The sequence below is a fragment of the Penicillium samsonianum genome, assembly GCF_028829775.1.
Source record: "Penicillium samsonianum strain IBT 33392 chromosome Unknown utg000003l_segment0_segment0, whole genome shotgun sequence".
In the NCBI taxonomy this organism is placed as follows: domain Eukaryota; kingdom Fungi; phylum Ascomycota; class Eurotiomycetes; order Eurotiales; family Aspergillaceae; genus Penicillium; species Penicillium samsonianum.
The window spans coordinates 5,329,058-5,341,415 of NW_026643261.1; the positions used below are offsets into that span (position 1 = coordinate 5,329,058).

At 47.7% G+C, this 12,358-nt stretch overlaps 5 protein-coding genes across 5 annotated transcripts; 2 read left to right on the plus strand and 3 right to left on the minus strand.

Moving 5' to 3' along the window:
• Nucleotides 1-1,555: 1,555 nt before the first annotated feature.
• On the minus strand, nucleotides 1,556-2,593 carry N7471_005641 (3' exoribonuclease family protein; the record flags this gene model as incomplete). The annotated part of the gene is made up of 2 exons (XM_057278360.1): nucleotides 2,428-2,593; nucleotides 1,556-2,373 (listed from the first exon to the last, which is right to left on the minus strand). Exons 1-2 carry the CDS (start codon nucleotides 2,561-2,563, stop codon nucleotides 1,556-1,558), a joined length of 954 nt encoding a protein of 317 aa, XP_057137970.1. The 5' UTR covers nucleotides 2,564-2,593.
• Nucleotides 2,594-4,187: 1,594 nt separating this feature from the next.
• On the minus strand, nucleotides 4,188-7,892 carry N7471_005642 (phosphatidylethanolamine N-methyltransferase). Its single transcript, XM_057278361.1, has 4 exons — nucleotides 7,616-7,892; nucleotides 4,896-7,500; nucleotides 4,741-4,831; nucleotides 4,188-4,673 (listed from the first exon to the last, which is right to left on the minus strand). The coding sequence occupies exons 1-4, from the start codon at nucleotides 7,788-7,790 to the stop codon at nucleotides 4,611-4,613; spliced, it is 2,934 nt and encodes a 977-aa protein (XP_057137971.1). The 5' UTR covers nucleotides 7,791-7,892; the 3' UTR covers nucleotides 4,188-4,610.
• Nucleotides 7,893-9,496: 1,604 nt separating this feature from the next.
• N7471_005643 (uncharacterized protein) lies at nucleotides 9,497-9,706 on the plus strand (the record flags this gene model as incomplete). The annotated part of the gene is made up of 1 exon (XM_057278362.1): nucleotides 9,497-9,706. One exon carries the CDS (start codon nucleotides 9,497-9,499, stop codon nucleotides 9,704-9,706), a length of 210 nt encoding a protein of 69 aa, XP_057137972.1.
• A 19-nt stretch (nucleotides 9,707-9,725) lies between these two features.
• N7471_005644 (uncharacterized protein) lies at nucleotides 9,726-10,624 on the minus strand (the record flags this gene model as incomplete). Its single annotated transcript, XM_057278363.1, has 3 exons — nucleotides 9,726-10,376; nucleotides 10,426-10,515; nucleotides 10,565-10,624. The coding sequence occupies 3 exons, from the start codon at nucleotides 10,622-10,624 to the stop codon at nucleotides 9,726-9,728; spliced, it is 801 nt and encodes a 266-aa protein (XP_057137973.1).
• Nucleotides 10,625-10,914: 290 nt separating this feature from the next.
• On the plus strand, nucleotides 10,915-12,270 carry N7471_005645 (kinesin family protein; the record flags this gene model as incomplete). The annotated part of the gene is made up of 1 exon (XM_057278364.1): nucleotides 10,915-12,270. One exon carries the CDS (start codon nucleotides 10,915-10,917, stop codon nucleotides 12,268-12,270), a length of 1,356 nt encoding a protein of 451 aa, XP_057137974.1.
• Nucleotides 12,271-12,358: the final 88 nt, after the last annotated feature.

The window sequence follows — 12,358 nt, forward strand, 5'->3', positions numbered from 1 at the left end:
ACGAAGTGATCGCCAGACCGTGAGCCGTCTGCTTAGCGGGAACACACGAACCGACCACCATTTTTGGCCAGCTTTGGTTATTTGAAGGTACTAAAGTCGGATGGAGTAATCCGAAGATTCATATGGGGCTTTCAGGGACAAAGAAAATGCAAAAGTTATTTAGAGCGGATCTCGGATTCGTTTCCGCAGTAGTGTGCTCCGTACAACATATGTTGTACGTACTTGGAGTAGTTAGTATTATTATTATATTATTATATACTCCGTACTTGGTTTAGTACTCTCAGGGGCAAATTGAGCAAGTCGATCTTTCATGTTCAACCGTTCAAAAACGCTGCAGGTGGAGTTCTCGACTCCTTTACTATTGTACCGTACCAAGTACTCTGTACTCCGTACTTTGTGCAATATATCGTACAATGTACCCATCGTATGTTGTGTATTACGAACTCCTTAGATCCGATATCCCACGATCGATCGATTCCGATGGGTCTTGCACTAGATCGTCATAATTTGATTTAGGGGAGAAGCCGGCAGGCGTTTAACTGTCTAACGTTCAACTTTATCTGCCCCTTTTTTTTACTTTGACCGGATTTTTTTTAGAACATAAAAATGATATGCTGTATATTAGTCAATTTGACATCTCGTTGAAAGCTTAGGCCATCTATCTGCAAACCCACTATGAAACTGATGTAAAAACGGTATCTTTCCCAATTGGGCACTGTGGCAGTCCACGGGTGGCGTGTGACTAGGTAGATAGATTTCAAAGCCACTCTGTCTAACTATAGTTTAATATCCACGCAATATGTACAAAGTACTCCGTATATTGCCTTGTGATATGAAAAGCAGCCCACATATACTAGTTTAGTCTAATAGTTAAAATTCTTCCACTAGTTGGCGTCTATATGGAAGCGACGAGGCAATTCAGACAAGCCAACTTCTTAAGGACGAGGGACGGCCAAGCATCTCACTGGTTTAAGTATTCGGATCCAAGTGTATGCCATCGGTTCTTTGCTGTTATAGCATCCCCTTTTTCACCTACTATTAGTCAAAATACACTGAGAGGTATATGTAACGGTGCAACACATTGCTGGAGATATTAGATGAAAAAGCCATCAATTGTTTTAGTATGTGCGCTTGGATTATACGTAGTAAAGGGGTCTGATCTGTCGAAAGTCACTCTTGCTCCACCTTTTGCGTAGCCCAGTAGACCAGGGGGATCCCGTCCGGCCTCGTTAAGGATATGGAGGTCCATTATACTGATAGACGAGTCACACGAAGATGTAAATTCAACCGCAAGAAGGAGAGGTGTTATGGTCTGGTCAAAAGTGGCACCTTCTGTCGCCAGTTGTGGTTACGACAGATAACGTGAACTGGGTCGAAGTGTAATGATGCCGTGCCTGTGCCGAGATTCTACATCGTCTTGCTTTCTAGGGCATCATCTAGTCCTGTGACACCGCTTTAAATTGATCGTTAAACAGGAACACCAAAAAACTAGCTGATTGCTACATCAATGATAGAGCCTGTAAACTTCATTCATTCGTTATGTGGTGAAACTATCTTAGACTTGAGCAAAAGACCTAGCGATAGATTCTTTCACAGCCTCGGCCAAGACAGTATTAGCGCCACGAGCCGCGTCAACAGCTCCGTCAATCAAAGCTTCATGACCCGTACGCCCATCGTCCTTTTCAAGAGCCGCCCTTGAGCTATCACCCTTGAGCCAGAGCTCAGTAATCTCATCGCGCGCAGGCATGTATGCCACCACACAAGCCGACAGAATCGACCGATGTTCCGCTGGATCAATGTCAAGCATGAGTCGCGGGGCAGAGGATGCCGACTGATTTGAGTCATCCGAGACCAGAGCAGCAACACCACCGGATACAAGATCAAGACAGTCAATGTGGGCATCCGCAATGGCAGCAGAAGCTGCTGTGATACAACCGGCGAGAACGTTCATCATTCCCCACGACGCATCATGCGAGTCGGGAGCATCGCCCCACCAACGGTCATCCTCTGCTTCAATGATTGTAAGAGTGATATCCAGACCACTCTTGGGCCAGCGCTCGGCAATGATTGCGCCACGGAGGGCGGTCTCTAGATGTACGCCAAGGTCACGCTCGCTGGCATCACGGATATGTCCTTTCCGCTTGCGGGCGGCGAATGGCGCGTACTTGACATGAGTGGTGAGAACTAGGTTCGGTGAGAATGCAGCAGAGCGGGGGAGCGGCTTTGGTCCGTGGACAGTGCAAGCCAGCTTGAGTGCTGAGGAGGGCGGGATCAGAGATTTGGGGTTAGAGCGGGCGGCGGCGAGGGAAGCGGATGGTTCAAATTCAAGGTATGAAGAGCCTGAGGCGGTTGGGATCAATCCTGTCTTGAGGACTAGAGCATTGAAGGTTAGCTGCGATCAACAAGAAGCTTGTCGGCGATTCATACAGATTTTCCGTAGTTCGGCGGGTTGGCGTTGGCGCTGGGCGCGGTTTGCGACGCCTGTCGAGGATTCTTGGAGGGATGCAAAGACTGGAGGTCTTGTGCCACCAGGTGGCCCATTGATACGTCTTCTATCAGCCATTTTAGGTAAGTTGGGGCAATATTGAAGCTGTCCAGAGATCGCAATGGCTGAAGTCCCAGAAACGGAAATCTTGGGAGTTTGCACTGTTTGTAGGCCCCACCGCCTAGCGCCGTTTGGCTTTTTGGCGACTTTTCTTCGATTTTTTGCTCTTCCCTTTCCTTTCTCTTCTACACACACTTCCTCTATTTACAGAGAAAACTCCTTCTAATGTCGATGGAGTTGACTCTTGATAATAGTTGATATAGTTCACTCTATCTATCACTAACATCCTATACGTGAGTACCCTCCAACCCTTCCAACCCTGTCTACATGATCGAGAGAGTTCCAACTCCTGTTTGGCGACAAAAAATGGGCCATGAACAAACATGCATCACCATCTGATAATGACAACAACTTCACAATTGTTTTTCAATATTCCACTGCTATGCATCAGGGACTAACAATTGCTTAAGACAGGAACAAAAACCCTCTTCACTCGTTTCGAGTACATTGGGAAGCTCTATGAAAATTTCCGCTAATAAGGTAAGAACCATTTCCCCCTTTCCTTTCCCACCTACACTCATTATGATGAGAAAACATTTTCAGTTCTGCTTCTGCAAAATTTTTGAAGATAACAAAATACCTTACCAAAAACTCCTGATCCTTCTTGAGTCATTATCATTGTCTTTCACCCATCCTGTCTGTGACAAGAATGCTGACAATTCAAAAGATCTAGCTGTAATCCATATCATTGATGCTCTACCTCATCATCTATCCAAAAGGTACATCATTATCTTTTTTCAACTGCACACTTCCCCCAGTTATTATGATGACAACCAGTCTATCCATTCAACGACCTCTTTGAGGACCGCCCCTCAGGTTGCACCCAAGCCGTACAGCATTGTGAGGAATACAGGCGTCGATCTACTGTTTTCCATCTCCCTTATACTGGACCTCTCATGCCTTCGGGTGTGAAAGGGAGGAAGGTTGTGGAGCCTGGAGGCTTTAGGCTCGTCGTCGTCTGATTATGTTCTTTGCATTGTTGTCTTGTCCGCGGCATGGTACTGCTATACTGGCTTGTGTTGGTTTCCTAATGCTGGGCTGCTTATCCGTCTTGGGTGACAGTTCGGTGCGAGGGGCCAACAGGGGATGGGATGAGTTAACCGGCTTGACTGAATACTATATATGCTTCCACTTTTGCTTGCAATCGTGAAGCTATTCGTGCTTGTTTTGCTCCTTCGGGTCTTTGGACTTTCGCTGACAGCATTCCAAGTTTTCCCTAGGTCTGCACTTCAGATTACCATAGTTTATAGTTTCATGCACATGCATAATAGCACATATTTGCGTCATACAAGAATTTGTTTGTAGTACATCGTCGAGTAATCGAGTTTGAATGTTCGTACCATAACCAAGATTACTGGCTGAGTGGTGAAGCTGCGTCTATGCCAATGCTATTCGGGTATGATTTCCAATGCGTGGTAAAACTGATAGACGAAAGGTTCCTAAGGAGCAGATGGTTGAAGTTACTTGGAAGCGCTTACGTTGTTTTAATACCTTCATATGTTTGTATATTTCATGGCATTGCGAGTAGTTTTACGGTTTTACGTCTCGTTCTCCCAAGAGTCCTGGAAAACGAAGTCAATAATCACAAGCAAAGCAATACATTTCTCTTAAAGCTATGTACGATGAAGTAGAGAAGAAAAAGTAACCGGCCCACAGCCAAATCTCCCCAAGAGGCAACATTGAAGACACATGAAAATCACCACTGCCACCCACTCAACCCCTAAAATCTAAACAAAAACATCATGGGAATCATTACCTTGAACCTCGCATGATCCTTTACATGCAAGGCAAGGAAAGTAAAACAGGACAACTCCTCTTTTCTTTAGATGATTCTTCTTACATATGACATCTTTTTTTTATGACATTGTATTTTCTTTTTGCTGTAAAGCATCAATCGTCGAGCGCCAAATCTACTTGAGATTGACGCGTGTCATTCAACCCAAGTCTTCTCCTGCCATTATAATGTATGGCTGGGTTGGACATATCGGGAATCTGCTTTGAGGAGTCATTCTTTGCTCTCCTCGAGTGGTGTCGTCGTTCCATTGGATCTTGACATGCTGTAGGGAGCCTGCATCATCGACGAGTTAGCTTTGGTCCAACAACCAAATTTCAGCAAGCAGTTTGATACTACTTACAAGAACTTTTTTGGCATTGCAGATTCTCCAAGCCAGGTTTCGCACGTTGCCATCGGCCTTGACAACCTCAGCTGCTAACTCGATACCGAACCTGTGTGACGAAGGGGTCAGAATATGATACATGATTGGAAGGATCATCAAGAAAGAGAACTTACATCTGATGGACAGCAAAGACAACACGCTTGGCAAACTTGCCATCCCGTTCCACAAGGGTACCGAACTGCTCATCAACGGTCTCCGGGGCGATTTCAGGATCACGATCGAAGCAGTTACGGACAACGGGCAACAAGGCATCCTCAACAGCCGATTCCACGAAAGAATCGCCGTCAGAAATGGTTTCATCTTCGTCCGACCGGCGAATACGAATCTCAAATGGCCTCGAGATGGCCATGACGTTGTGCATACCGTTGTGGTGGTAGCGGAGTTCAAAGACACCCTGGGTCCAGAAGAGCTTGTCGCCAGAAAGAACGATCTCACCAGATGCGAACTCGCAGGGTTCCTGGCCCTGACGCTCGGACGACGGGATAACAACATCACTAGTGAGGATACCCTTTTCGCAAGTCGAGTTGTCGTATGCGCCTTCGTTGGTTGCGACCCAGCGGCCTTGCGATGACACACGAGTGACCTCTCGCGAGGTATTGTCAGTGACGCGGTAAAGACCAATCCAATCCTTCTTGCTGTGGTGGAGCGGGGCAGTCCATTTGACCTTGATCGGGGAGCCGTATTCGAATGTCAAGTCCTTGAGATCACCACGGCGGTCCAGGGGCATGCGTGCGTTTGCACCTTCACGACCCTTGTTCTTTTCACTCTCCTCGAAGGACAGAGCACTGGTACCTTCAACCGACAGAGAATAATCGCGGACGTCGAATCCAGCTAGGTCCGCATCGATTCGGGAGATGGTGACACGAGCAGGGTACTTCTGGAAGAGCGCAGTGGTATCTTTAACAAAGGTGTTGACTCCCGCGGCGAGTTTGGGTCGGGCATTGTCAAGCATCTCCTCAATGAACTCAAAGGAGTCATCGAACATTTTGTCAACACTTCCGTGCAATTGCTTGAGAGAGGGTGGCAGGGAGCGCTTCAGACTCTTAACAAGACCCGCATCCTGACGAAGGCTACGACCGTAGAGCTTCTGCATGTGAGGACGTTCGACGAATTGAATGAAAGCCAAACTCAGGATGTGGCTCAGCAAGGCGAGGAAAGTGACGGCTCCGCTACTGGTAATGAGAACAGCACCCCACACGCCTGCGAGACCTAGAACGCGCTCTGGGTTGTTGAGGAAACGGTAAATGCCGTTGTAGGTGAGCTTTGGAGAGTCATCGAAGAAGAAGTCCCCGTAGAACCAGCCAAATTCACCAAGAGACTCGTAGATGCTGACCGAAGTCCAGATTTGCAGACTAATCAGGCCAGCTCCGAGCACATGTCGGAACAGAACCAGACCATAGCCCCAATCTGCTGGGAATGTGTACATCTTCCACACGGCAGCAATAAAGCTAGAGTAACACAAGATCATGCTGAGATGATAGGTGCCCTTCCATTGGTTCCACGCTTCCTGCGGCGTGTCGCCATACTTGACGAAGTGCCTTGTCCAAGACTTGGTGTTGGATTGGTTCCGAAGGATATACCCAATACCTACGGAATACCAGATTCTGGAAGCCGCAGCGAGGACCACAAACAGCAATTGATACCATGGTGTAGAGGGTGTCAGAGCCGTAATAGAGAATACAAGAAGTTGAACCAGCATGATCGATGAATCCGTGGTTCTATACAAATCCAGGTTGTGCAGCCCCAGGAGGTTGTGGACGGACTGCGGCGGCTTGGCCGAATACGAAGATGTCGCGTTGGGAGTCTGGTCTTCAGACGGAGTTGGCGCTGTCGGAGTGTCTAGATCGGTGGGCAAGCTGGAAGAAGAATCCACATAGGTAGAAGAGCGCTTTCTGGGTGGTGGCGGGTTATAAGTTTTGTCGATGTGCGGGTTCTCCACAAGAACGAGGAAGACGAATTGTGCTGCATGGGCAATTATCGAGATGAGCAACACTTTATAGCTAGCTGCCATCAGAGAGATTCCGTAGTAGCCCGCATAACCAACCGAGTACATGGGATGAGGTGCCATTTCGAACACGCCATCGAAAGTCAATTCTTGGTCAATGAGGTAGAAGAAATCACCCCAATACCAAGCATAGTCCTTGACCACTCGATGCGCATCTAGTTTGACCCAGAGGTTAAACAGCACTAACACGATACCTGCGGACCACCGGAGAACAGTCATGAGAATACTCTCGTCAACGGGTTGGTGGCCACAGGCTATCGCGAAAAGGCAGTAAGAAGTGAAGTCACACATGAGGATCAGATCCACAAGACGCCTAAAGACAAGCCAGGTGTTGTATTCAATTGGAGCATTGTCGAACGAGTAATCCTGCGGGATCTTGGTCTCCAGTTCCCGTTTGATCCAATTATACAAATTAGGGTGAGGGTTTTCCCCAGTGGCTGGGTTGACAAATACTTTGGTCTTCTCCGCCCATCGAATTAGTGTCTTGTGGTGCGACTGATTGTGAAGCAGCCACCCAATTCCTGCATTGTAAGCCAGGCGCCAGAACAGGTAGGTGGCTGCAAAGACCGGGATTTTGGCCCATGCAGGGAGTACCCAGAGAAACAGAATATGGCCCGCCAATAGAATCAACACCACAAGATCACCAAAATTCTTTGGCTCAGATGGCAAAAGTAACTGGGAGACCATGTCATGAGTCTGAGGGACCGTAAACACTATGATACGTCGGACCCGGTTAGCAGCGGACTCTTGACAAAACACCCAAGGGCGGGGGGTGAATCCAGTTAAATCCTGTATTCAATTGCAAATATAATTAACACACAAGCTTACCTGTTCCATCGGGAGTTCTCCCAAAGGTCTTCAATTCTTTGCCATCTTTATCTTTGATCTCCATTTCCCCAATGGCTGTTAAAGCCTCGCGACCGACTGTTGAATCGACGCGTGTATTTCTCTCACGTAGCCCATCAATATCTTGATGGGCCCCTGTTGAAAGGCCTTGATCCATGGTGTGCCACTTTACAAGGGTGTTGAGAGAGAGAAAACTGTTGAGACAGAATGTGACGACAGAAGCATGTGATAGTCGAAAAAGCGGAACTATGCTTAGTCAGTGAAAACAGTAGCCCTAGAGAAACGGAAACTGGTCCTTTGATGATTTGTCCTCCTTGGTCCTGACAAATGGGAGGTCTTTTTTTTTTTTTTGAGAAGGACAAAGGAGAAGAATTTACCGAGGAGACCAATTATTATTTATATCAATCCCATCAAAGAGTGGAACCGTTGAGACTCGTGAATTCAAGAGATGCGGGCCTCCGAATGGAGGGGAAGGGGAAAGAAATGGGGGTCTTTGATCAACCAACGCTAAGTGGGTTTAGCCTGTTTCTTCGCAGTTGTTGGGAAAGACTTTGTCTGATTCTATTTTGAATAGGCTTTTGAACACCCACGTCTCCTGTCTATCCATTCCTCTCTTGCCCATGGGTATACAACACTGATCAACAGCGGGGTATCGTGCAGTGCGGTAAGTGCGGCAGCCTGTGCGAGTTGTGCGCTCCAATAGCACATCTATGGATACCGTGTACACCTACCGCCTGCTTAGATTGATACGCGCATTTCCCTTTGAGCTCGAGCCTCGTATATAAAATGCATTGTGATCGAGTCTGCATGTTCCAGGGCGAATGGGATGATCCATCGTGGAGTACTTGACAACATCCAATCCAAATCCCTGGGAGTTGACCACCAGCATTGAAATCCCTTGTTATGTTGTACAGGTACTGTTGATGTCAATGTATTCAAGATTGATAATGGATACTCATAATAGTGCACTGCCTACCTCACTGGGTTGTATTTACTACGCGGTATGCAACGAGGGATGATCCAATTTAAGCTCCAGCCCAGGATCCCCGCTTCTTGTCATAGCAGCATGCTGGATGCAGCCTTTCGGAGGTGCTAGATCAAGACTATGGCCCTGGTTAAGTGCTGACAGGGCCCGGGTTATTTTGTGCCTGTGAGGTATTTATTGTCGAGTATTTTTCATGTGGGTAGGACTTGCATAACTACCTAAAATGTACGAAGTCGGTAGAACCCGCCTCGACCTGAATAGGCCTATAAATTAGTGACAGGCACATGTCCTTCGGGATGTTGACATCTATTTCGGCTTTTGGGGGTCCACCTCAAGTAACTCACAACATCAGAGCCCTTAAGCTCTGGCCTATACTAGACATATTCAGCTAAGGATTCTCGCGCTGGCTCGCGCGCCTAATATAGTTTAGTCGATTTATGCATACTCCATTTCTTGGCATTTAGCCCATTTATATGATTGAAGAGATTATTTGTATAGGAAAAAAAAAAGCCTCCAGTTTTGACTTGACGTTTTGTGAGGGCACCAAAAATGGCTTCACTGCACTCCATGAAAGGGACCTAGCTTGCCTGCGGTCCAGTCACGATGGCGCCAGCCTACCTACTGCGGCCCCTTTCTCTTATATTCTCTTCGTCTTCCCACCTTTCCTGCTCCCTCAATCGCGAGTGTACCTCTTCCCTCCTGTTACCGTCGGCCCTTCCTTTTATATTCTTCGTTCTTATGCCCTCGTTTCTGCTCCCCCGGTCCTGGGTGCATTTCCTTAGTGCGCTACCAGTCACTTGGCCAGATCGTGACTTCGGGGCCTTATTCCCTCCCGCCTTCGCACATTCGCCGTCCCTTCACTTCCGCTGACCTCGACGATGAAGCGTTCTCGACGCAGGCGGGATAGAAAGCTGGAAATCAACTTTGGCGAGGACGACATAACTGCGACTACTACTAGCGACTCAGAAGAGCAGGGCGATGCTACATATGAGACGGATCTGACGGAGCCGGACGATGTCCCAAGCTCGCGAAAGCGTCTCCGGTCAGATGAGAGCCTTGTCTTGGAGCAAGAGCTCTCTACGAAGTAAGAGAGTTCTATGATCGTATCTATCGACTAATCAAGGAGCCTCGACCAGAGCCTTCGCCCGACATTTCGCTCAGCCGAGTGGCGCCAAGAAAAGCTGCGGCAAGCCGTTCCACAGTATATGGATGCACTCGGTTCTCCCATATACTGTTGCCGTGCTCGCCCAACCAAAGCATCTTGATCAAACCCGTTTCAATAGCCTCGCGGTCTAGTAGATACACCACAACCTGAAACTCTAGCTCTTTAAGGGCTAAGGCTCTATCTTCCTCGTCTTCTAGCTCCTCACATTGGGCCCGAATCTCATCGTCATTCTGGCACGACCGGTATTTAAGGACACCTCTTTCGTTATCAATGCCCATAAAGTCTGTGATACCTGGCACTCGGACGAGAATCTGTCGCCAATCGTCAAAGGCGTAGCGGTTACTATCGTCGAGATACCGATTAGAACCGATCTCAGGTTCGATCTCGCCCTCGGCCCTTATATCTTCGTATTTTTCGCTTAGGTCCTCATCGTAGCAAGTCCGAAGCCAGACTGTCTGCATGCTACCTTCTTGATTTGCACAAATATTTCGCTCGTGGATTGACTGGTGAATGTTTAAAATTCGGATCTGCTCACTTGTAAAATCAGGCGAGTTTATCTGAGCAAGGACCAATCTTGCCCTATCATGATATCTCTAACTGAATGTTAGTATAAAGTCGAGGAACACGGCTGGGAAGCCAGACAAATCGATCGATAAGCGACAACTCTTGGTATTTCCACACTAGTTGCTCCCATTGCTGGGGGCTCTCCTTTATTCCCTCGGGCCAATGTTCCTGTTTATCATTAGTTGACATAAAATCTTCAAGGAGGGAGTGGGCGTACTATCACATAGTAATCAAATGGCAAGGCACCGTACTGGGCTCCCTCCTCCAAGTCTTCCATTGTGAAAACTGCCTTCCCGGTAAATCTTTTGGGGGCCAAACAAGGGTATGTTTCGAGGTAAATGAGTGTGCGTGCAACGCGGAATAAAAGGCAAGGGGCGAACCCCGCGCTAATAACATAGGTGCATACATACATAACAACATTGATCGTGTCCATGGATGGATGTCTTGCCCCACCGGGGTTGCTGCCTCGTTGTTACATAAGCCAACTGCCGTGGACCCCTTGGGACTGGGGCCTGTGTTCTTGTGTTTCTTCTCCTCTAGACACCAGACCACTCGCGCGTAAGGAAGATGAATGTATTTAAAGTATGGATGAGATGGCGACCTCTCAACCCAAGCGAGGCCGAAACGGGAGAAATCCAGCGGGAATATGGCCAGCATCCCAACAATCCACAGTCATGCATCTCCATTACTTCACCTTTACAAGCTAAAGCGCTTTCTACCCGAGAAAAATCCTGGAAGAGTGGATTCTCATTTGATGGAATCATTGAATGTGATGATAACAACCACTTGGTATTCAACCGCGTCGTTGCACCAATCATCCCAGAGGTTCTGGAGGGCAAGTCTTGCAACTTTTTTGCATACGGCCACTCAGGCAGCGGCAAATCCCATACCATGATTGGCTACGATTTTGAGCATGCCGATGAGTTCGGGCTTTGTTTAGCTGCTGCACGTCAACTGAACATTGCGCTAGAAGACATCAATGTGGAGGACAGCAAGCATGAATTCGGCATTGGGCTCCGTGTATTCGAATTACGGAAGAATATCGCGTTCGATCTTCTCAATGAGCGGAATGAGTGCTTTGTCCGCGAGGGATCCGATGGCCGGGTCTACATCCGTGGCGAAACAGAAATGCTGGAAAATGGAAAAGTGAGAGTCCGACCAATCGCTACGAAGGCGTGTTGGAGCTTTGAAGAGCTGCACCGGGAGCTACAAAAAGGCTTGAAACATCGCAAGACTGCGACATCGACAGTGCACGATCAAAGCTCACGCACGCATGCCGTGATTGAACTAGAAATCATCACCAAGGATCTTCTCAATGCGCGTGATCATGTGGTTGAGCGGCAATCTGAGCTTGTTCCTGTGGGGAAACATGCAACTGATGTTTATATCGAAGAACAATATCGCGCGATTGTCCAGACTGAAGAGGGGAAATTCGTTCCAAATCCTGATTATCAAGTGGATCAAGCACGCGTCGATGCCGCAGAAGCAAAAAAAGCCGAGTTTGAATCTCGCGTGAAAGAAGCAGAAGAGCATGAGTCTGAAGTTTTTGCAACTACCGCTCAAACACATCGATGTATTGGTGGGAAACTTGTGTTCGTAGATCTGGCCGGCGCTGAGTTCCTTTCCAGCACGACTGGGTCTGCGCTCAAACAAACCCCTCAAGAGAAGCAAGAAGGGAGGCAGATAAATACTGACCTTCTCGCGTTGAAAGAAGTAATTCGAGCCCGATCGAGCAAGAAATCTCGTATCCCATACCGTTCCTCTCCATTGACTATGGTGCTGCGGGAGCACTTCGAGGCATCAACCGATACCCATTCGGCCATGATCTTGACTGTCTCACCAGAGGCCAGTCAATATACTGCAACGACAAATACACTAAAATATGGAGATCTGGTTGGCTTGGCAAATGGACATAAGAAATAGATAGGTATGCATCATCCATAGTAGTTTGTTTTGGAGGCCGGGTTCTCCAACCATGCTTTATTCTCCTGTTGATTTGCCTATTACTATA